The 25,652-nt window shown below is 42.2% G+C and overlaps 1 protein-coding gene across 2 annotated transcripts in view; it reads right to left on the bottom strand.

The window, feature by feature from the left end:
• Positions 1–25,652, bottom strand: part of RNF38 (ring finger protein 38) — a 187,778-nt gene that overhangs the window by 73,237 nt on the left and 88,889 nt on the right. The window contains exon 2 of one of the 2 annotated variants that reach the window (XM_084628431.1): positions 15,841–15,911. In XM_084628431.1, the coding sequence (XP_084484557.1) occupies positions 15,841–15,911 (71 nt within the window). Of the gene's footprint in view, positions 1–880; positions 1,034–15,840; positions 15,912–25,652 lie in introns of those variants that run through there. The other variant, XM_084628432.1, reaches the window with a different exon arrangement.

The following is a 25,652-nucleotide window of genomic DNA, read 5'->3' as shown; positions in this document are numbered from 1 at the left end:
CTATGCAAACTGCACTGGTGTGTCTACCCTATTACAGCTCTATGGGGTCTGAGAAGTTCGGGATCACATGGATCATCTCCTAAATTAACAAGACCGCCTAAATTAAAGATTTAACTTTTTTTTTCTTTTTTTCTTTTAACAAGTACAGGTGTATTTTCAGTTAAACGGAGCAGTATGCAAGCAAGGAAAATTGTGTAACTGATACATATTCCTTGCAGAAACCATCAAACAACTCTTTATATCACTGACAAACCAACCTCTCTTCTATTTCCTCACGGGATACTTTTCCCTGTTCATTGTTTCTCTCTCCTCACCCCCTCAATTAACCACGCGTGGCTTTGTGAAATGCCCGTTGAGTTGTGCGGAGGGAGGCGCACCAACAGCGGGTGCAGTGTGAGAGGAGGGGAGTGTTCAGCCTCCAACCCCACCCCAGAGCTGACAGGTCACGGTGGGGGGGGGGCTGTTTCCCAGACCGGCTCCGTCCCTCCCCCCCTTCCCGCGGCCCGGAGAACTCCGCACAGGGCACAGGACCAGGGCGCTCGGTCCCCAGCTCCGTAATTCTAGCTACAAGCCATGGCCCGGGACACCCAGCAGCACCGCGCGGAGCGGCCCGAGACCCCCGGAGCAACGCCTCCAGCCTGGCCGCCGCGGGGAGGGCCAAGCCCGCCCGCTGAGGTACCCGGCCCGTGCACTAGGGTTCGCTCCGGGCCGGGCCCCGCCCCGCGGCCGCGCCCTCCGCCGCCCATTGCCTCACACGCGGCCCGCGGCCCAGCCGGCAGCACGCACCGGAGGGGGCACGCCGAGCTCCGGGCGCGCTCTCCCGGGCGCGGGGCTCGCAGCAGAGCCATCCCCTCTCCCCCGCCAGCCGGGAGCCCGGTACCTGCGGCCGCTCAGCCGCCCGCCCCACGGCTACCGCCAACGCGCCGCCGCCGCCGCCGCCTCCTCGCGTATGGTCCGGGTCGCCGCCGCCGCCGCCTGGACCGGGCCTGCTCTGCCTGCCCCCGCCGCGCAATCGCTTCCGGGAGCGTCACCCCGTCTCCTTCCTGCCATCGCAGGGGCGCTCCCACCCCGCCGCCCCTCCAGCAACGGCGGCGCGTCACCCACCTGGCTGCCCCGCCCGCCAATCAGGGCGCGGGGAGGGGCCGCCGGGGCCCCGCCCCCTTCCTCACAAGCGCCGCGGAGCGCCCTTTGTTTTCGCTCGAGGCGTGCGATGTGGGGGGCCGCAGCGACGTGCGAACACCGATGGCGTCAACGCGTTCCCAGCAGCACGCTGAGGGAGGGGGATCGGGTGCACGCGCCAACAGCAACAAGGCGCCCTGGGCCTGCGCGTGAGGGCGAACCGCGACCAGGCTGGTGTCCGTTAGACGGCTGCCCTGCCGCTTTAAGAGAAGGGGCGGAGCCTGAGTGACACGCCATTGCTCCGCCCCTCTGAGTTTGTTTGCCCCCGGCCGCCCACGGGACCCTTAGCCCAGCGCAGGGCGGGGGGAAAAGGAGTCACACTCTATGGGCCCTCGGCCCAGGTCTCTCTCTCAACCCCATACAGGGGGCTAGGACCCCATGCCCTGCCCCTCCCCCAGGGGGTCCTGACCCAGCCCCGCTCTCTGCCCCTCCCCCAGGGGGTCCTGACCCAACCCTGCTCTCTGCCCCTCCCCCAGGACTCACACCTAGGCTCCTCCCATCCCCCATAGGGAATTGGGGCCGGTGCCGGGGCCAGGGGCAGCCTAGGGGTCACACTTCCAGGTCTCTCCAGCCTCCAGGCCCAGGACTGTCCAAGTCATTCCTAGCAGGTCATACCAGACCCTGTCTGACATTCCTACACACAGATCTCTCCCCTGCCCAGAAGCAGCCGCACCACTGCCTGAAACACCAGCACAGGCCCCACAGGTAAGGGGTGCTCGGCCCCACAGGCTGAGCCAGGGTCTCTGCCCCTTGCTGAGAGGATCACTGCCTGAGCCAGTCCTGGGTCAACTACAGCAACCGCTTCCCTAGGACTGAGCCTGTAAGGACTTGCCTCAAAATTAAAAGACATTCCCAACCACTGACAACACACAACTTTTGAAAATATGCTGCTTGACTTTCAGAGCCCTGGCCATAGCCCCAAATGCCCATTAGCACTGTTGTTTAAATGAAAACACATTCAGCATGGAAATCATTGAGAAATAAACATAGAACTTAACATTTTTTTTAAATAACATTTAAAAGGGTGTTACCAAAGAGACCATGGTTCAGAGTAACAGCCGTGTTAGTCTGTATTCGCAAAAAGAAAAGGAGTACCTGTGGCACCTTAGAGACTAACCAATTTATTTGAGCATAAACTTTCGTGAGCTACAGCTCACTTCATCGGATGCATACTGTGGAAAGTTTAGAAGATCTTATTATATACACACAAAGCATGAAAAAATACCTGCTCCCACCCCACTCTCCTGCTGGTAATAGCTTATCTAAAGTGATCAGTCTCCTTACAATGTGTATGATAATCAAGTTGGGCCATTTCCAGCACAAATCCAGGTTTTCTCACCCCCCCCCCCCACACACAAACTCACTCTCCATGGTTTTGTCAAATTACAGCATTCAATGCAGGTAGACAACTGGTACAGAAGAGTGTATACCAGGCTTCCTCAGGAAAAAAAAAAAAAAAGTATTTTAATCTGCACTGACAAAAAGTTACTCTTCGGTTACTGCACTTTTACAGAAAGGAATGTCAACTTCCTATATTCAACTTGATTAAAAAATTAATATCCAGAGTTTATTAGGAATCTCTCATACAAGGCACAAAAGTAGCAACTCTCTTTCAAGAGACAAAAGAATGAGACCTTGGGTTTGAGCTGATTTCAGATACCTTTTTCAAAAAAGGAAAAAGTCTTAAATCTGCATGACGATGAAGGAAAGTCTACTAGATGCAATTCCTACCCATCAAGAACAGTAAACACAGAGAACATTCTCTCTTTTACAAGCTGCTTCAGTGCACTGTACTGGTGCAATAGCATATGCAGGTGCAGAAGATCACTGTGGAGTGGGCAGTCACGATTCACAGAAGACAACGACAGTAGGGACAGAGTAGAGGCACAGAATGTACTCATGGGTAACCAACTGGTCTTCCTAGCAAAACCCAGGGTTAGCCAGAAATAGGCAATACAACAACAAAACACTTAACATACTCCTCCCTCCCCCCATTCAGAGTGAATAAAGTAAAGAATGGGGAGGAAGGTTGGAGTGTCCTTTTTGAAAGTGGGACAACCATTTAACATTTTGGTGCTTTGACCAAAACCTATTGTCAAGCACAGAGAGGAAATAATATATCCAAAACGAGCTGTCTGGGTTCAGGAAATAGACTAGATTACTCTGGCTTTCCATAAGGTAGAAAGTGTGCAAATGTAACAGAGGAAGAAAATCATGATACCCTACACACATACTAGACATTTACATCAATCCAGATTTTTTTTTCTAAACGTTTTCTAGAAGTGGATCCGACATCCTCCACCTGTATTTGGGAGCCAAAAGATTCAGCAAATTAAAGCTTTTTCCTTGGTATCGCATCTTTTTATCTCTTCTGTTTTATGCTGAATAATATATTTTCTGCTAAATGTCCAACATCCATGATATGTTACAGAAGATCAGTTCCTCCCCAATCCTCCAAAAATGAAAAAAATAGCCTGGATGCTGTGGAAAACGGATATTTGTTGTGTTGAATCAGGCCCAATGAGTGTGACCTCCCTTGTTCTAGCAACCTAATTTCAGCAATGATTAATAATGCAAGACCATTAGTTACCCAGATCTCTTGCTCTGCATGAGATTGACTTACCTCAAACATACCTGTTGCATCTGAAGAAGTGGTATTTTACCCACAAAAGCTTATGCCCAAATAAATCTGTTAGTCTTTAAGGTGCCACCGGACTCCTCATTTTTTTTTTTTTTTACACCTCAGAAAAGTAGACCTGCTCTGTTCGGAAAATCGAGGTCATGATCTAACGTCCACTGAAGTCACCAGAAGGATTTCTATTACGGAGTTGGCATCCCGCAGCAAACCTACCACAGTAAAGAATCCTAAACTCATTTGTGTCTGTAGAGTAACAGTTACTTCACTAGACTTGAGCAATGCACCAGTCTAGCTATTCTCAGATACTAAAGCCAAAAGGGACCATTGTGACCATCTGGTCTGACTGCCTGTATAGTACAGGCCAGAGAACTTCCCCAAAAAAATTTCTAGAGCAGATCTTTTAGAAAAACATACAATCTTGGGTTTAATAATTGTCAGTGATGGAGAATCTAGGAACTAGGAATGATTTGGTGGAAAAAACTTCAGTTAGAGCAAAAGTCCATACGTATATACAAAATACTTGTTCATTCACTTCCACTGTATTATGGGGGGAAAAAAAATCTCTGAAGTAATGACAATCTACTGTCTAAATTTGAAGGATTATAGCATTACAATATTTGGTTAAGGCATTGATAGCCAAAGCCATAATAATTCCCAACATCTGTGGTGCAGTGGAAAGGGTTCTTTTCAAGTAGTCTCAGTGAAGGTCTGACTCCAGACTTCTCTAACTGGTACCCATACCATTTTTAAAAATTAACAAGCACAGAAAGTAATTGTGTGGGAGAGAGAGCAAATGTATTGGATGGATTCCTGTTCTCTGGCCATTTTCTGGGGATAGTTAAAAATAATTTCACAGCAAAAAGCTATTTTCTTGCTCCTGTCTGATTTACAGATTCCCCCATTCCACTGTTCTATTAGGCAGAGCCATTCAAATTATTTACCTCTACTCTTACACTGACGGAAGAGGTAGCTGTGAAAAAATGGCTGACATACATGTCCCCCCAGTTGATCTAAGGAAGTGTCATTTTGGAAAGAAACCAACAAAATGTTTGAGATCATTACTTCTTTGAAGCCTTCCTAAAGTCTACTCTTCATGTCAGCCAGATAAAGGCTGACCACTGTGCATCAAGAGAGCATCACTGCTTGCTCTGTGGCATTTTCCCAAGTCACTGCCAAGATGCCGGATGGTGACCTCTGGTTAGACGACTCCTCTCTTGAATATCGGGGTAGTGCAAAGTAACTAGTGCTGATAGCAGCCACTGACGAGCAACACTAGGGCTTTAAAACCAGCCTACTGCCAGTGATTGTGCTTTTTTCAAGCCTGCCTTTGCAATCACTCTCCCCAGCTGAATGCTGCTGGACTTCATACTTTACTCCTCTGCATTCCCAACACTCTATAGCAGCCTGGCAGCTGGCCAGGCAGCCTTCTTTCTCAACTCCTTTCTGGTGACTGGAGATGGAGAACCTTGCAGGGAGCTCTCTGCAATACCTGCCTCTCCTGGCAGCTGCTAATGAGCATCTACTACCATCTGCCAGTCTCAATGGGAACTAGTGGTACCTACGCTAGACAAGGAGAAAGGGGGCTGTACTACGCAGTGGACACCAGGAAAGGCAAAGCACTGACCTGACATTGCAGAGAAACTGCTTATTCCCTCCAAGTATGGTTGTGACAATTTAATGGTGTTCCCCACCTCTCCTTACTGTGTTTATTGGGGTTTTTCATTTTTTGAACTTCTATAGTACTCTGACATTTACAAACCACAGCAATCTTGCATATTGGCCTCCTCCCCGACTGACCGTCCTGAGTGGGAAAAGGAGGCGAGTGAAGGAAAAGAGGGAGCTAAGGTGTAAACATTAAAATTCTTGTTTCTCCTTCCCATGTATCTGTGGGACTTTTTGGGGAGGGGAGAATAAAGTACCAGAGACCATTCCTAAAACAACAAAATTAAAGCCCCGATTTAAATCAAATCTCAAAATGCTGCCTGAAGAAAGAAGGGGAGCTACATAAGATAACTGGCATTGTCTTATAAAAAGGTAACTTCTACTGACTCAACTAGTGGGATTTTGAACTGAATCAATAGACACCTGATTGTATCCAAAGCGCAACATCTCACTGTGCTGACTGAATGGAGAGTGACATGAAACTAAGTTGGTCTAGACTGCCAAGTTTCCACAGCAGCACATTCTTTTCTTGTTCCCCTTTCTCACAGTGCAGTATTCCACATGATGGTTTCTTGAGACATCCCCTCCAGTCCATTGGCATGACATCATTTTGATTCACAGTATGGTCACTACCAGGTCAAGCCACTGTATGAAGAACACAGCAGCAACGAGCTATGAGAACTGGGAGCATTTAAACATCAGAGGAGTAGCCATGTTAGTCTGTATCCACAAAAACAACAAGGAGTCTGGTGGCACCTTAAAGACTAACAGATTTATTTGGGCATAAGCTTTCGTGGGTAAAAAACCCACTTCTTCATATGCATGGGAGCATTTAAGTCAGCGTTCCCTAAACTGTGGGGCCTGAAGGACTAGCTGGGAGGATGCAGATGATGTATAAATTAAGATTGAGGGATGAGAATGATTATGTTTTCTTGAAAGATGGCTTAGCTTTCAAAAGTTTGGGAAATATTGACTTAACAGATCGCTTTTGCTATGCTCCCATTCAGGAAAGCATTGTACAACAATACAAAGATGTTTATTTCTATCAATAAACCAAGACATACACGTCCTGCCTCTCACACAGAATACACAGCAAACGTTGAATGTGCTTCAGTCGAATGTAAAAAAACCCTGTAATTTTCATTAGCTATATACAATATTTCCTAATCCTCCCACTCCCGGGGAACATTACTAAACAGTATTTTAAAAAATTTCTTCGTCTTTCAAAGCACAGGCAATGAAACCTGCCTCTGACACAGGTAAGTCATTTAATTTAGAAAGATGTACAAAACAGTCTTTTCATTTACAGACCCAAGTCATTTTATGGGACAGTAATAGTTCAGCTCTACACTGTACTGAAATGTCAGAACACTTAATAAGTCAAGTGAAGACATAAGGTGCCAGAAGCTACTGTTATAGACAATCTCATTTTCCCAGTCTGCCATCATTTCTTTTAAGACACTCAAATGTTTTTTCTTCCCTCAAGGGTTCTTTTCACATCGGTAAATGTTACTCTTAGATTGCCACATTCTTACACATGCAGTTCCAAGAAAAATCAGTATAGATGTAGTAGAGGGGAAAATATCCTGGTAGTTAGTAGGAGCTAAACTATTTTACAGGTTTTTCTATATCATTCTTGGTCTGTTCTTCCTCAAATCCATTTAAAAAAAATTTTAAAGAAAAGTCCTGCATACTACATGCATCCACTGATCTGGGGTGCTCAAAATCCACAGGACTGGGCCATAGAACTGGGGCTCAAACAGCATTGTCAGTTATTTCCCCACTTTATTTCAGTAAAAACTCTTTATATGTCAACTGAAGTGAGCTTCAGAAACTAATTAGTAAACTAAAAATCACTCTCAAACAGCTATATCTATGCAACACTGCGTATCTCCATCTTCCAGAGAGTCTGGCACAACAACTAACTCCCTCCATGTCTTTTATGAGAAATAAATATAGAGAGAGTTACGGTTGGGTGAAACTAACAGAATTTCCTGACTTTTGGATACACACACACACACACAGAATGCTATTTCAATCACCCAAAAGTCAGGAAATTCTGTTAAAGTTTCACCCAAACGTAACTCTTCCTCATAATGCATATCATCCTAGGGATTGGTTTTATTAAAAAAGGAACTCAAAATGAAACAACTCAAAATACAACCCAAGCCTTTTCTCTATTCTTGGCTCCTCTCAAGGTTCCTCTCAGCTCACAACCTAGGTCTTCTCTTTCTCTTGAACGACTCCCATCTCCCTTATATTCAGACAGGGTGAGGAGCACTTGTAACAGTGGGTCAATGAAACATAGAATATTTTCTAGCAGGATCATCACCTGGTGACAAAGAAGGATTCTCAGGCAAACACTGCCAGGCAGCAAGACCATTATGTTCCCATTTGTTGAGGGTTCAAAGTTAGCATCCAGCAACTGATACAACCACCAACCCAGGTCACAGATAAGAGGTGAACATTAAAACTCCTCAGCTTTTACATCTGCATGCAACCAGTAAAAACAAAAAACCCTGGAGGATATCCAAAATTAAAATGACAACAGTAGTCAATAGTTCACTACAGCATGCAAGAGGGTCAAATCAATAAATGAAGAGCAGAGTACTATCTGCCAGACCTGCATAGGAAATGGAAAAGGGAAAAGGAAACCCAACAAGAATATAGAGTCAATTAAGACTTGCAGGAAAAAGATAAGAGGAGCAAAAAACAAGACGATGAATTAAGTAGAACAGAAAGAGCTTTTACAGTGATAATTCGGGGGAAGGGGAATACTAGACAGAAAATAAAAATACTTAGAATTTATATATTGCTTTTCATCAGTAGATCACAGTGCACCGCACAGAAAGTGGGTGTCATTATTCCTATTTTACAGATAAGTAAGTAGGTCCATTAATAAATTAGGATTCTGAAATGGATTCTTGAACTACTTTTTAAAGCCTGAGCTATGAACAGCTCTGTTAGCTTAACCCCTAGCCTTGCTCCACCACGGTAGAATATGGAGGATATTCTTGATTAGACGCTTTAGAGCTTTTTCTGGTGAAATCTCCATTTCCACACTTTTTTAAAATGCACAACGAGGAAGAAGATATGGCCCCCAGAAAACTCTCTCTTCTGAGCATCTCAGTACCACAAGATAGACAAACTGAAGCAAGTGCAGGGAAGAGCAACAACAGTTATTTAAGGTCTGGAAAACTCAGTCCAAGATGGATTGAAAGATTAGGTATCATTTGGGAGACATAATATCTTAGACATTTGAAAGATGTAGGCACCAAGGAGGGAGAGAAATTGATTAGGTGGTATGAGAGGGTATAAAAAGCAGGATTTCATTCTGTTCTCAAGGAAGGGAAAATGTGTGACTAACGGGACACAAGGATAGTCCCTTCCAATAGTAAGATGTATATAACTATAGGAAAGGTTTCCAAAAAAGTTTCAGAAGCACCACTCCGGAGGATACTTTAAAACTATACAAGATAAAGCACTAGGAAATATTAACATGCACAAAACTACATTAATACAACATTAAAATTGGATCGTCAAAGCCACATATGTAAGGAAAGGCAAAAGTTAAGGTTCCACTGCTAATCTGACTGTAGCACTTTCTGCATTTTTCATGGTATGTATTTTACAACAAAACAGTAATATATTAACGTAAACATTTAACTGGCAAAAAGAACTGAAACTACTGCATATGTTCAAAACAGATGAATTACTACTTATGACATCTTAAGTTTTATACTGTCCATCTACACATTTTGGGGACTTAATATTGTAGTAATGTTTTCCAGCAGCATTGTTATTCAGATCTTTGTTTCTTAAAAAAAGAAAAATATGAACAGCTCTTACCTAACATTAGCATTTAAATACTCTCAATTAAGGGTCAGATCTGAGGAGGGAGCAGAGCTACACTACTGACAATCCCAAAGTGGTTGGATGTTTCTAACAAAATGAATAGGAAAGAGACACACACAAGGTGGGTGACAGAACGCTGTGTAAGCTTGAAAGCCTGTCTCTTCCACCAATAGAAGCTCATCCAATAAAAGAAATTACCTCACCCGCCTTGTCTCGTGGATCCTGCGACCAAACACAGCTACAACTACACTGCCAATAACATGAAATAGTAAATGCTAACATTTAAATTGCCCTCCCTGGACTTGAGTTAACATGTCATTGAGAAGAATGGAGATGACCTTCAACTCCTCAGCAAGGAAGACTTACTATCCTCGTCACCAAGTTTCAGGAAGATTCTGGGGAGCATGGACACAGAGAGCCTGAAAGGGTTGGTGCCATGTCTCTTGCTCCTGCTTGGTCCCTTGCTGACCAACTGACATCAGAGGGGTCATGCCACAAAAATGGCAATACAGTGGTGCAAGGTTGCAGTAATTTTTGTGCAGTTTTTCTCTGTGCTGTGTATGCCCCCTAAAGGAAGGGTTGAGGGATGGGAGAAAGTCCTAGAGAAGTACTAGACAGAGAGAAAACCTCATGGGCAACATGTCTCTACTAATGCTTCAGGGAGAACAGAAGTCCCAGAGCAGGTGTGAAGGCAGCTGCCGGGCCTAGTACACAGACTGCCCTACATTTTCTGGATTCTCCAGGAGTGTGCATGCCCTGCCTTTTATGGATTCTCCAGGGGAAGGCGGGGTGGAAAGAGGGTGTGTCTCTGTCGGAAAGCAAACTTATCCAAACACTTCTTTTCCTCCCACCAACAAATATAGGGAAAATGCTGGAGGCTGCTTTCCAGATTTCTCCAGTGGGATTTTCATATGCATGCATGTGATCTGTCCCTTATTTAGGGCCTGGTTCTGCAGACCGTAATGCAGGCAGACCCACTAGGTCAGCATGTCTCAAATGAGGCCACCAGGGGCTTTTCTTGGGGCCACAGCCTTCTGGGTAGTTACTGGTGTGTGTGGGGGGGAGGGGGCAAAGCAGTGGCCCCTCTGGAGACACAAAACCTGGAGGAGCAGGCAGCCAGTGAGTTCCCCACCTTCCCAGGGGCAGTGGGGTCAGGCTTCAGCCTGGGGTGGCAGGCTCCAGCCATGGGGCTTTGGGCTCCATTCCCCAAGCTCACCACCCCTCCCACTGCCCCTGGCTCCCGCTGCCTCCATACCCACCTCCCCATCCAGAGCTCAATTTGTCCCCGTAATTGCCAGGGCTGAGTAAGTCTGCTGTGAAAAATGACATTTGTGTGTTTGTTAATATCACTTTTCACAGCAGACTTAGTAGCTAGCAAATCTTCAATTAAAAAAAAAAAAGCAACTTAAAAGAAACAATAAGAAAAAAAGACAAGAACATGCAAATTGTGTTTCTATTCTGTTTAGGTCCAGTAAAGAAAAGCAAAAACTGTACATTGTTTTTATTATTGAGTCTGCAAAAAAAACCAAACCTACATAAATAAATTACAATGATTTGGAGATGTATATGTACATATTTATTTGTTTTTCCTAAAGTTAATTAACTATTTTATAAAAATTGTCAGAGCGGCCACCAGCAAGAGTTGGTGGCCGCACTCTGAGGCCACCAAAAATTTTATTGTGAGAACCCCTGCATTAGATTACTCTCACAGTTTTTTTTTTTTTTCCCCACTATTCCTGGTTAGTCTGTTTGTTTTTATTTGGGTGGGGAGTGGGGGGACTGATAAAAGGGTCAGGTCTCTTAGGAGATTTCCCAGAAGTAGAGTTTGTACATTACAAGTTGTAGGTTTGGAGGATGATTTGTTTACAAGTAAGAATAGTAAGGAATTAAACATGTATGTAATAAACAAACAATCATTGCCCAATACCTAAATATTTCCACATCATTACACAAATTAAACCTCTCTCAACTTGCCAGGCCCCAGTGGATTTCTGAAGACTGGATGCTACATTGTCTAAGTAAACACAAGCTGCATTTTATGATACGCTTCATGCTGTAAAGCACAAACCCTTGCAAAGACAAGGAAAAAAACAGGTAACCTCAAGTCAGGTTGGTCCTGTTCTTTCACTAATATAAGCTGTCTAATAGGGAGACCACACACTTCATCTTACCTTGGGGTGCATCCTTTTGAATAAAGGGCAAGAAGAAAAAAAACCAAATAGCTTTCATAGCCATAAACAAGTTCAATATGGTTGAAAATGCACTGTGAAGAACATTTTTCTTGTGTTCAAGGGGAAATCACTGTTTGGTTTTAAAACAAAACCAGCAGCGTTTTAGTAATAAAGGGACCTTTTTGAAATATTTTCCCCTACATGAACCGATTGAAGAACAGCTTAGACTACAGAATTCTGTTTCTTTAGTAACAACACTTCCAGTCTTAGTCCAAAATCACACCAATCATTCTTAAATGAACAGCACATTAACCGTTTAAATATGAATGACTAGTCATTCTAAGAATCAAAGACATTACTAACATGAAAAAATGGGCCTTTGATTTATACATTACACTTCAACTCCCCCAACCACCCCCAAAACAGCAATTATTTTAAGACTTGTCTCCATAATAGTCATTTTAAAACTGCATATAAAAAGGAAATTATAGTATATCACAGATTCAAGTAAAGATTTTATCGGAAGTGGCAAAAATGCTTCTTTCTGAACCTGTAAAGTTAAACAGATTCTTAATATTACCAATAACACTCTAGCCAATTATTCATTTTTTAATGCAGTGAGGCCACACTTGAAAAATTCTAGTCTTTGGTTTCCTGCTGATCTGACTGAACATGTATTCAAGATTCCTATGTAGCCAAGTCAACAAAAATCAAATAATTGGATTGGAAGCCTGGGAATAGTTTTCATTAAATTTGCAACATTCATTTAAATGTGTGTTGCACAGAACATTTCCTATATCACCTGCTTTCCAAGAAATGTATACCAGGATTTGTGGAGAAGCTACTGCAAAATACACATACAAAACTGGCAGTCAGTTGCTATACCTTAAGTTTCTCATATAGTGCACTGACTGGTGATGTGATCACACACAAGACTGGGCAGTGTAGGACTTTACTGAGACTTCTGTGCATTAGTTAGCAGAAGTTGAAGATGTGGACAGCTATCCTTTTTTATATATAGTATTTTAAAAAAAAACAAAAAAAACCCTACTTTCTGTATCCAGTCTACTATGAGTCGTATTTCTGCTTGTAAATTAAGGCTAGATCCTGCATTCCTTATTCAAGAGATATTCCCATCACTATTAACTGGAGTTCCCCCACCGAATGATGGTGCAATCAGACCTCTTATTTTCAAACTGATTCACATCGGCTCTGGATCAGAATTTAACACATTAAAAAAATCCCCCCAAACCAAAAATCCCTGAGTTGTCACATGCATTTGTGCTAGAGGATGTATTAAATAAAAAGGATAAATTAATAATGTAACCAACTTTAAAAAAAAAAAAAAGCACCACATATAGGGGTTATGTCCATAAAAAAATTCTGTGAATGATTCTAACAAAGGAAAGATGTAAATTTAACACATACTCCTCAATGCCATTAACTGAGAACCAGTGCTTTCTCTTCATCCTCCCTGTAAAAATAAAAAGGTGGATGCAGTACGCATTGGCACAGATGTGCATTGTCAAGGGTGTTCACAATTTTCCTGAACAAGCAGCCATTTTACTACATGATTACCAGTCTCTAAACACAAAGTGCATGGCAGATGGTTCCACGTGAGCGTTTAGAAATGGGAGAAACCATCAAAGACACCACTGCATAAGACTGTCATTTGGAGGAAAAGATTTCTCCTCGGTGCTTCCAAAATGGCACTCTTCATCATGCTCTTTGGAACAGATCTACTCCACTCAACTTTTACAGGTATGCATAGGAGCAATACACAGAGGAGGGATGGTTTCCCACTTTCTTTCCCCCCCCCCCAGCCTCCCCCTTCTTACCCCACCCGACAAACAGAGCCAGGACATTTTTGTGTTTTCTCTGAATGCTGTGGAGGTGCCTCACATCCTGTGACTTGGAAATGGTCATGAACCTTTCTGAGTCTAACAGGCTACCTTTCCCGGCTGCAATTTAAAGAGCTGCGAAGCACCTTCAAAGCAAAACACCTAACTGCATTTAAAACAACTGTTGAACATTTTTAACTACTCTGTGTGTTTTCATCCTTTAGTTTGGTCTCCATTTCCTTGTTACAGATTAGTTTACCTCCCATGAGGCGGTCACTCCTGGGGGACTCACTTTCAGCAGCAGAAGGGACGAAGCAATGTAAAGAAAGCGTTCTGTACCTTAGCCACTAGACATTGGTACACAGGAAGGGAACTTTATTACCACTGTCTGTTCCCCATCCACAGACCCTCTTGGTGCCAAGATTCACCAGAAGTAAGAGTGAGCTATGAGACTAAAGGAGATGAGAGGATCGATTAGATTTAAAACAACCACTGTTAAGTTGTCTGCCCACAGAAACAGCACCAGTAGACCCACTGGCGAATACTGGCTGCATATCAGACACTGAAAGACATCTCCAACTCCAGTAGTGCCCCTTTCCCCCTCCTCATATGAATCCTCTATGTACCACTTTTGTCATTCCATCATTATAAATGCCCTCCAGCCCTGTGAGTTCCTCTTGGTCCAAAGAGGACATTACAGATTCCATACAGAACAAATAAATGTACCAGCTGCAGAAGGCTAAGCTGGAATGCTCTATATGCTTCCTTCTCCTACTCCCATTGAGAACAGATAGACCAGCAGCAGCATGAAGGATAGAACCATCTATAACAAAGGGGAGGAGACAAGATATCAACAGAATGTAAAGCTGTTAGAATAAAATGTCTCTTTTTTAGTTTTAAAGGGAGCTCACAAACTTTGAAAATGAAGTCAGGGAAAATAACCACGCTAACTTGACTTTAATGCAGGACTGCAGAACCAAACGGAATTAAAACGGGGGGATTTGATAGCTGCTTTCAACTACCTGAGAGGTAGTTCCAGAGAGGATGGTTCTAGACTATTCTCAGTGGTGGAAGAGGACAGGACAAGGAGTAATGGTCTCAAGTTGCAGTGGGGGAGGTTCAGGTTGGATATTAGGAAAAACTTTTTCACTAGGAGGGTGGTGAAACACTGGAATGCGTTGCCTAGGGAGGTGGTGAAATCTCCTTCCTTAGACGTTTTTAAGGTCAGGCTTGACAAAGCCCTGGCTGGGATGATTTAACTGGGGATGGGTCCTGCTTTTGAGCAGGGGGTTGGACTAGATGACCTCCTGAGGTCCCTTCCAACCCTGATATCTATGATTCTATGATTCTTTAGAAAATCCTGGCATATTCTGCTCAGCACTTTTGTCCAATATTTGCATAATTCTGAAGAGGCTTACCTGTACCACACCTCTAAAGATTGGCCCAAGTACTCAGGCACTCAGATGATACAGAAGGACATGTAACTAGCAAGACAGACAGGACTTTGTATGCAAGTGCCCTTGCTAGGAAGGCTATCAGTCTACATTTGTACATAATAGCACCACATTAGCTAATATCCTTTAAACTGTGCAGCTGAGCAAACAGGCCTATCTAGATTTGGGATGTTCCTACCAAATTCTGTATTTAATTAAATTCTGAATTTAGTATACATCTCCCATCCCACTCCTATCCAGACAGGAGCTTATATACAGTATTTACAAGTATGACAAAGTACCACTTACATGCACTATGTAGTGGCCCATAGTTCATTTACTTTGAAAGGGACATTAAAATTTTTAAGGAACCCGCCTGCCCCCCCATCTGACTTGAGAATGATCCAATCCAATCCAATTTTTGTATTTGTGTCATTTATATAACTAATCCAACCCCTCACAGAACATTTCTAACAAAAAATACCAGTGAACATCTTTATTAACTTAAAGCTAGTGCATCAACACTATCTCTTGCCAAAAGGTTAGGAAAACACTTGCACACTGCCAGGTAGGGATTGATATTTTGAAGCTGCAGTGTGAAAAAATAAATTCCTATCTCCAAAACACATGAGATAGGTTGAGAAAACCTACAGCACACATAGAATATTCTTTTCAGCATGCTAAGCCAGCTCAAACTTCACAAGTCACAAAATGACAGTAATAAGACATTATTGCTATATATAACAAAGCCAATAGGGGAATCACCACCCATTATTACCTGTGGGTGTCAGTGTGGTAAGCCAGAAAAATTGAGAACAATGAGGGAATGGAAGCAGAAAAAAATAGATTACAAGACTAGTGTCTCCTTAATCAACTAAAAGATCATATTGAGTGAAATATACATTTTTCTTAAAAGACCAGAGCTATTTCAGATTGTAACATGTATTTCATATAAAGTTAGCTTTTGGCTCTGGAAAACAACCATTAGTCTATAAAAGCAACGCAATCTGCAAAAGAATGACATGCACCTTCCCTAAAGGGGAAATTTACACAGATCTCACCTTGTCACTGTCATCATTACAAATGTGGTCTTGATGGATTGACTGGCACTGGAAGGAAGCACCCGTACTACCTACAAGAGAAAAGGGGAGGGGGGGGGCGGGAAAAAAAATAATTAGAACTGGAAACCCAATCCCTAGGAATACTAAAAATAAATACAGACAAGTGTAGGAGCCAGAATTTTTTTCACACAGCAGAGAGATTTAGTTGCCAAACATCTATGTCAGACAGCTCTTGTATTTAATTCTGATGATGGGATAAGCAGCAGAGACATTTTTCACTATGTTCCAGAGATCTCTTCTCAAAGACTTTTTTAAACATTTAAACAGAACAAAATTAGTACTTGTTCATTAATCCAAAACAAACATATGCCATAAAGCAGCAAAATACACACAACAAACATAAGTCAAGAACAGCTACACACACTGTGTTACAGTAGTGTCCCCCCTCTACTAGGTTACCCAGTTATTAACAAATGGGTAGTTAACCCAGGGGAAGAAATAGAATACTTCCTTTTGCTAAGACAAAACTTAGAATAGCTAGGACCAAGAGGCAGAGAGAATCATCATTTTGTTGATAACATTCTTGTTCAGTAAAAAGAAAAGGAGTACTTGTGGCACCTTAGAGACTAACAAATTTATTAGAGCATTAGTCTCTAAGGTGCCACAAGTCCTCCTTTTCTTTTTATGGATACAGACTAACATGGCTGCTACTCTGATTCTTGTTCAGGTTGGAATTCCCACCCCCCAGCCAAGAGCTTAGTGCAAGTCTTTCCTACCCATATTCTTGTATGTGGCAGGCTATGGTGCAGATCAACCCTGGCAAGGACTTAATAGTGCAAGACCACAAGACTTGTTTAGAAGAAGGATGGCAGCTACTGGAGTTCACCCTAATACGCATTTATGTGTGCAAAAAAAAATCTTAAATCCTTTTACAGTGCAAGCTACGTTTTGTAAAGTCTTATTTATTTCATACATTTGTTTCCTCCCTGAAAAAGGCACAGTAATATCCCCACTAAAGCAATCTGGCTTAGCAAATTGAGAGAAGAGACTCTGCTGATGTTCCCTTTTTATTTTTTGGAGTTTAACAAAGCTAAATTAAAATATGCAACACAATGGCTAACATGCGAACCCAATTTTATTTTAAAAATTGCTCTAACTCACGAGCCCACAAGCACATATTCATTTTGCAAATACAAATGAAGGTTGTCAGTTACCTGCTTAGCAAATCAAGGGGTAACCACTTTCCCTTCCATTCTCTTCTATACCATCCCTAGAGGGACATCATTCTAGTATGCCTTACCCAGATATTTATTTATTTAAGGTAAAAGGATTTTATTCTATCAGAACATAACACATTACAGTGCCAAAATATTTTCTTTTTGATCGCTGACCTAGGATAAAAGTTTGGCAAAGTTTATTAGTCCCAAAATAATTTGTTCTGGTCCAGGTAAGTGTTTTATTTCTCATATAGGTCATGACATATCAGCCTTTATAATCCCATTCGGATTTCTGCCTTGACTTTTCCTCCTGTCATCTTCAATTCCAACATGATTTTAGCAGCAGTTTTCAGGAACTGCTGGTGTTGAGATACACAGGGTTTATACCATTGGAAAACTGGGACTCTCAGCTACATTGGGATGGCACAGATGATTGGGTTTTTACTTTTTAGCAGTTGCAGTCTGAAGAACTGCAGAGTCATGTTAGAAACAAAGTAGGCAAAAACCCAAGCTCGTAATCAGAATTATTAGAGGCCTGAAACTGTTATCAACTAACATGCAAATGAATACATGTATTGAGTCTGCATGTCATATAGCAATGGACAAAAATTGTTCTTCCCAACATGGAACAAGAAACATTATTAAAATACGGAAAAATCTCATCTGTAAGCTACTTTCTTTCTGCTTCCTGGGCAGAACTTCTGACCAGAACTTCTTTCAGCCCCTCTCCTCCCTCTTTTCCTGCTGTAGTTTTGAAGGACAGTGCACAGATTCCCACTTTGAAAGACTACTCCAAGCTATAAGCCATTTCACAACCATAGTGTTTAATAGAGCTTTGAAGTCCACACTCTGCTCCAGCCATAAGACGACCCCTCTGAAAGCTTGTAAGCCTGCTTAACAAATACAGGAAGGTAGCCAGAAGCGACTGCTACTGCAAGACCTCTCTAAACCTCTCTCCCCTTATCACGACTTTTTCAGAATAACCATCTTTTATTTTTGTGTGTTTCATTCTTCATTACAGTAACTATTTTACTTACTTTTGCTTAAGCATATACAGTATTTAATTGCATTCAAGAGAGTTTTCACATTGCATTCAGAAAAACAAGAAATTTCCATGAAGAGGAAAAAGCAGACTGAAGAAGAGTTAGTCCCCTCTCCCACTCCTTCACCCACACTCTTAAACAAAGCAGAGTATGTTCTTGTAGTTTATGCTGCTGTGCACCCAGAATATATAATGGTCTGTATTTTCCACAGCAATTGCTACTGCTATTATGCCACAGGAATTTTAATAACTTGGGGGTTTTTTAGGTTTCCTTTTCTACTGTTTTTACATATTCTTCTTTTCTTACGATCTAGCAAAGAGTATGGAAAAAGCAGTGTGGTATCATATAGCCACTACCCTAACAGTGGGTGAAAACAGTTGAGCCCCATCCAATAGCTGGCCTCTGGATGATGTTCATTGATGGAACACAGCCAATTTGCATCGTTTTAGGCTTGAATCACACCACTTTCAGACTATCCGACTTTACCACAGCTACTGGGAAACAGTTCATGTCATGGCTGCATTCAAATACTGGCCTGGGGATTTCCAAGTTTCATAAAATTTCCAGTTTTGCTGTCCAGAAGATTAAAGTTCCCCATGCTGGCTGAATTCAGTTAATCTCGACAAACGTCAAAGTATGTTTCCTCACCACCTAAAACACTTTTTTCTTATACCACCACAAAACCAAACCAACCCTAACATTCTTGCAAGAAACCAAACCATCTCCACAAGAAAATTCTGCTAACATGCCCATCTCACCTTATTTATAGAAATAAAGTAGCCTGTGTTCTGAAAAGTATTGTTAAACATTTGTCCAAAAATGTCAGAGGCGTATAATTTCTCTTTTCCACATTTGTGTTTTTATGTTCTCTTTTAAACTTGACATATTTCTTAAGTTAACACTGTCTATCAAAAGCTGTACAATAAACTTTAAATACACTCAGTAGAACAGCAGCAGGATTACTTTTAATGCCTTATGTACACAAATATCTGCTTTAAAGGGGCTGTAAAGCAGGCAAGCTCCAGGTCTGTACTCAGTTCTTAAGTCTAGAAGGCAATTTACTTAGCTTTCATTTTTATACTCAAGTAGGGCTGTCAACTAATTGCAGTCAAGTCACGCGATTAACTCAAAAAAATTAATTGCAATTAAAAAAATTAATTGAGATGAATCACACTTATAACAATAGAATTCCAAATGAAATTTATTAAATATTTTTGGATGTTTTTCTACATTTTCAATATTGATTTCTATTACAACACAGAATACAAAGTGCACAGTGCTCACTTAATATTTTTTATTACAAATATATGTACTGTAAAAATGATAAACCAAGGAAATAGTATTTTTCAATTTACCTCATACAAGTATTGAAGTGCTCTCTCTTTAACATGAAAGTGTAATGCAGAATTTACTGCATTTACAAATGCAGAATTTTTTTTTTGGTGACATAACTGCACTAAAAAACAAAGCAGTGTAAAACTTTAGAGTCTACAAGTCCACTAAGTCCGATTTCTTATTCTGCCAATAGCTAAGACCAACAAGTTTGTTTACATTGACGGGAGATACTGCTGCCTGCTTCTTATTTACAGTGTCACCTGAAAGTAAGAACAGGCATTCACATGGCACTTTTGTAGCTGGCGTTGCAAGGTATTTACGTGTCAGATATGCTAAACGTTCGTATGCCCCTTCATGCTTCAGCCACCATTCCAGAGGACATGCTTCCATGCTGCTGATGCTCATTAAAAAAATAATGCGTCAATTAAATTTGTGACTGTACTCCTTGGGGGAAGAACTGTATGTCTCTTGCACTGTTTTACCTGCATTCTGCATATATTTCATGTCATAGGAGTCTCGGATGATGACCCAGCACATGTTCATTTTAAGAACACTTTCACAGCAGATTTGACAAAACGCAAAGAAGGTGAGATTTCTAAAAATAGCCACAGCACTCAACCCAAGGTTTAAGAATCTGAAGTGCTGTCTAAAATCTGAGAGGAATGAGGTGGGGAGCATGCTTTTAGAAGTCTTAAAAGAGCAACACTCTGATGCAGAAACTATAGAACCTGAACCACCAAAAAAGAAAATCAAACTTCTGCTGGTGGCATCTGACTCAGATGATGAAAATGAACATGCATCAGTCTGCACTGCTTTGGATCGTTATCAAGCAGAACCCACCATCAACATGGAAGCATGTCCTCTGGAATGGTGGCTGAAGCATGAAAGGACATGTGAATCTTTAGTGCATCTGGCACATAAATATCTTGCAGCGCCAGCTACAACAGTGCCACAGGAATGCCTGTTCTCACTTTCAGATGACACTGTGAACAAGAAATAGGCAACATTATCTCCTGCGTAACCTCTTATACCTCAGCAAATCCAGTTGCAGGATCAAGGCCTGAGTTTGTTGGTATGAAAATTTACTTTGCTAATGAATATTATTTTATTCAGGTGTCTTGAGCATCAGAGTGAGTTACAAAGATCTTACCTGAAAATACTGTTATCTCTTAATTTTCAAATAAAAAAAATTTAGCAAGGCCCGTTGAGCATTATACACACCCACCCCCTTGCAACAAGTTGGAATGTGCACATGGTCCAGGGAATATTTTCCTGCAAGACTGAAACACACATGTACACGTTCCAGGATGGGAGAACTGTTCACAGGTTGAATGGCAGTCAAGTTTTTAAATAATCCTGCAATTTTCTCTCCCAAAATTTACTAAAAAAAAAAAAAAAAAAAAAAAAAGGGGGGGGGTGTCAAAAAAATCTGTTGGATCCTTGTTATTCTGCAAAAAGTGATAGTTCTACCATATCTAAATTATTTATTTCATACAGACTGAACAGCACATAAATTTAATAACCACTAAACCCAGATAAAAGGGTCAAAGCAGTACTTTTTTTTGGCTTGAGCTTACACAGTTGGCACCAGTTACCTTTTGGAGATGGGAGGGGAGGGGCAGTTGGGTCTCAGAATCCGAATTAAAAACGTGACCCAGCTGCAAGAGCCTATTTAAGGCTATTAGCAACTGTGCTCACAAGCAGGGTTTGAAGTGATCCTAAATTCACACTCCTTGTTGATAATATTCTGGCCTGTCTAGGTGATATGGATGAAATAAGAGTACAGCCTTACTTAAGAAGGCAAGAAATTCACCTCCACATATTGAACTGTCACATATATTCTGAACGTGACACATAAAATCAAGTAATGTTTGTTGTTTTTAGTGCATATTTACAGGGGAACTGGTCGCTCAGGGAACTGACAATGGCATAAAGAGCCTTCCAGCTTTAGGCTCATAGTGAGAGCCCTACCAAATTTACGGTCCATTTCACAGTCATAGAATTTTAAAAATAATAAATGTAATGATTTCAGATACTTAAATCTAAAATTTCCCGGTGTTGTAATTGTAGGGGTACTGACCCAAAAAGGAATTGTGAGGGAGTCACAAAGTTATTGTAGAGGGGGTTGCAGTACCGCGACTCTTACTTCTGTGCTGCTGGTGGAGAGTGGTGGCCGCTGGCTGGGATCCCATCTCTGAAGGCAGAGCCGCCGCCAGCAGCAGTGCAGAAGTAAGGATGGCGCGGTATGGTATTGTCACCCTTACTACTGCACTGCTGTGCCTTCAGAGCTGGGCACTTGGCCAACAGCTGCTGCTTTGCGGACGCCCTGCTCTGAAGGCAGTGCAGAAGTAAGGATGTCAATACTGTGACCTCCCCTAAAATAACCTTGCGACCCCCCCTGCAACTCCCATTGGGGTCAGGACCCCCAATTTGGGTAATGCTGGTTTCCCCTGTGAAATCTGTATAGGATAAAAGCACACAAAAGACCAGATTTTATGGTCCGTGACCACATTTTTCACAGCTGTGAATTTGGTGGGGCCCTATTCATAGTTCTTGTCGAGCCTAGCCTGGCAACCACTCCAAGGGTGGTTTGGCAGCTGGTGTAAAGTGAATTCGTGGATTTACTCTAGTTCTTAGAGGATGTGTGCTCACATTGCAAAGCCCACCAATAACACCTGGCACCCTTGTTGGCAAGGCCAGTTAGATGTGGACTAAGCAGGTCAGGGTGAATACACAGCACGTGGCAATGGCAGTGAAGCTTGCCCTCCTGCTGTCCATACTACTCCAGTTCTATAGCTAGAAGACTTCAATTTCCAGATCTGACAATCTAGCTTAATGAGCATATTTCCATTTACTCTTTTAAATAACTACACAAGCCACTATTTTCAGAGACTGAGTGACAGAAGTTCCTACCTGGTCAGGTCTAAGGCATGGAGTATCCTTTTCCATTATATTTTTAAATATTAAAATGAACTTTTTATTGTATGTATGATTACTCCAGGCTTGTGTGTTTAATTATTTAGAAATTTTCTATTTTATATGCATGCATATACACCGTCACACACAATATTGCTTGGCAGGCTGAACTCTACTCTCCCCCAACACCCTTCCCCCGGATAACTTCCTAGCCAACCTCTCAAAGATTTTCATAAATTGACATACAAGTACCATCACAGAGTCAGCCCAAACATATATGTGCCATACTGCCCAGTATGGAATCATCATGTAACAAAAGACCCTCATAAGAACGGCCATACTGGGTCAGACCAAAGGTCCATCTAGCCCAGTATCCTGTTTTCCGAGAGGGGCCAATGCCAGGTGCCCCAGAGGGAATGAACAGAACAGGGAATCATCATCAAGTGACCAATCCCCTGTTGCCCATTCCCAGCTTCTGGCAAACAGAGGACAGGGACACCATCCCTGCCCATCCTGGCTAGTAGCCATTGATGGACCTTTCCTCCATGATCTTATCTAGTTTTTTTTTTTTTTAACCTTGTTATAGTCTTGGCCTTCACAACAGTGCGTTGCGTGAAGTACTTCTTTTTGTTTGTTTTAAACCTTCTGTCTATTAATTTCATTTGGTGATTCCTAGTTCTAGTGTCATGAGTAGTAGTAAATAACACTTCCTTATTTACTTTCTCCACACCAGTCATGATTTTATAGACCTCTATCATATCCCCCCTTAGTCGTCTCTTTTCCAAGCTGAAAAGTCCCAGTTTTATTAGTCTCTCCCCATATGGCAGCCATTTCATACCCCAGTCATTTTTGTTGCCCTTTTCTGAACCTTTTCCAATTCCAATATATCTTTTTTGAGATGGGGCAACAACATACTGCACGCACTATTCAAGATGTGGGTGTACCATGGATTTATATAGAGGCAATACGATATTTTTGGTCTTATCTATCCCTTTCTTAAATGATTCCAAACTTTCTGTTCGCTTTTTTGATTGCTGCTGCACATTGAGTGGATGTTTTCAGAGAACTATCTACAATGACTCCAAGGTCTCTTTCTTGAGTGGTAACAGCTAATTTAAACCCCCACCATTTTATATGTATAGTTGGGATTATGTTTTCCAATGTGCATTACTTTGCATTTATCAACATTGAATTTCATCTGCCATTTTGTTGCCCTGTCACCCAGTTTTGCGAGATCACTTTGTAACTCTTCACAGTCAGCTTTGGACTTAACTATCTTGAGTAGTTTTGCAAACTAAGTAGTAGTCTAGTTTACCCCTTTTTCTTTGATAAATGGATATGTGCAAACGGACAGCGCTAAGAATGCTGTGGGAAACTTGGCATTAAGTAGCCTGGCTTTCTTGATATTCCATTTACACACACACACTTTTGTACTACCATGTATTATGTAATGATATAATTTGTGGTGGAACCAGCAAAAAGGATTAATAATAATACCCCCAAAAAAATAAAGGGTGTGAATTGATTCAGTTAAGAACCAGGCCCACCGGTGTATTTCATTTAAGAGCAGTTAGTCACAGGTACAGTTCCAGGGTAGAGGGCTGTGATACTACTGGAACATTTCAGAAATCTCAAAAGCAAGATCAACATCAAAAATGCACTAGCCAGGGGCATCGTAAATCCTTGTTTGCTTGCTGCACATGCATCACAGGAATCCAGAGACTGAGGGATTCGTCCAAATACACTTGAAGGGTTAAATACATTCTGAAGCCAGGGAGCAATACTGTTGTCATGAAATGATGAAAGCTAAAGCAAGCTCCGTAGAATTCTACAGAAGACCAGCAATTATCACTGCTGCAGAAGGCCCACACGTTTTCCTATTTTCCACTTCCTAGTGCCTCAGAAACTGGCTCTGGTGAATCTCAGAATATATATAGCACTTCATGTTAGCTACAGATGAGATCAAATGCACTTGAAAAATTCCTATAAACCACACAACTCTGGTGCACTGAAAACAACATTCTAGTATCCCTAATATCCCTAATATCAGTGAGAAAGACTGACTATTTAACCGATGCTTTTAAAGCTCAGAGTACAAAGGGGTGGGGAAGTGGGGTAAAAGTAGAGGAGAAAAGTAAGAAGAGAACAATCTAGTCATAAGCCTCTATGATAAATCAGTTTCTAACCAAGAGGCAAACCACAAAACTCACTCTCGTTGAGCTAGCATGCCAAAAACAACAATGTGACACGGACAGCAATGAGCAGCAGCACAGGCTAGCTTACCCAAGTACATCCGCAGGGTCCGGGAGGATTTCTAGTTGGGGCAGCTAATCCGTACCGTCATGGCCACACTACTGTTTTTAGAGCACTAGCTCAATGAGAACAAGTGCAAGTATGTCTATTTGAACTGAGAATCACACCCCAGCTCTAAGGGTAGATGGAGCCACTGAGCAACTGCAAACAGCTACCACATATAATGTAAAACAGCAGCCTGCCAGAGAAGATGTCCTGTTTTCCTCCCCAATATGAATTCCTCCCCCAAATTAGACTGCCCCAAGGCCCATGAACTACAACAGGGAGTTCCTGGGTCAGTAACAGGTATGCGATCAGATATCTGGCAACACATCAGGGCTAAAAATGGGTGCCGTGCCATGCCATAGAAAACTGAAGATTCAGGAATTTCCAATGGGACACACGGAACTTACTTGTAGCCCTGGTAGATCCTGAGGTAATAGACCTTAGGGGTATGTCTACACTGCAGCTGGGAGCAAGCCTGGACAGAAAGACTCATGCTAGCAGGGCTCGAGATAGCGCATTACAATTACCAGCGTGGACATGGTGGCTCTGGCAGACTCAGGTCAGCCACCTGAGCTCAAACTCAGGAGGTTGAGGGGGTTGAGAGCCTAAGTTGCCACAGAAGCCACAACGCCCACACTGCTATTTTTAGTGGAGCTACCATGAGTCCATCTACCCAGGCTGGGAGACTCGCGCCCACCTGCTGTGTCAGCACACCCAAGGAGTCCAGAGATGCCAACCACGGAGAGTGGTGGCCGCTGACTGAGGGCGTAGCTCTGCAGGCAGCAGCACAGAAGTAAGGGTGGCAATACCATACCAGGCCATTCTTACTTCTGTGCTGGTGATTTTACTGTCTCATCTTGCAAAATCTGGTGTTTTTCTTACAGACCTAGCTTCCGGAGTGATTTTACCACCTCAGAATCACAGCTATCATTTAAAAAAAAAAAATTACATTTCTGGCCCTTATGCTTTCAGAGAAAAGCTTGAAATCATGATGTGAATGAAT

The sequence above is a fragment of the Lepidochelys olivacea genome (genome assembly GCF_965140295.1).
Source record: "Lepidochelys olivacea isolate rLepOli2 genome assembly, chromosome: 5".
In the NCBI taxonomy this organism is placed as follows: Eukaryota; Metazoa; Chordata; order Testudines; family Cheloniidae; genus Lepidochelys; species Lepidochelys olivacea.
The sequence above is the reverse complement of the archived record's forward strand: the minus strand, read 5'-3'. Positions and strand labels throughout refer to the sequence as shown.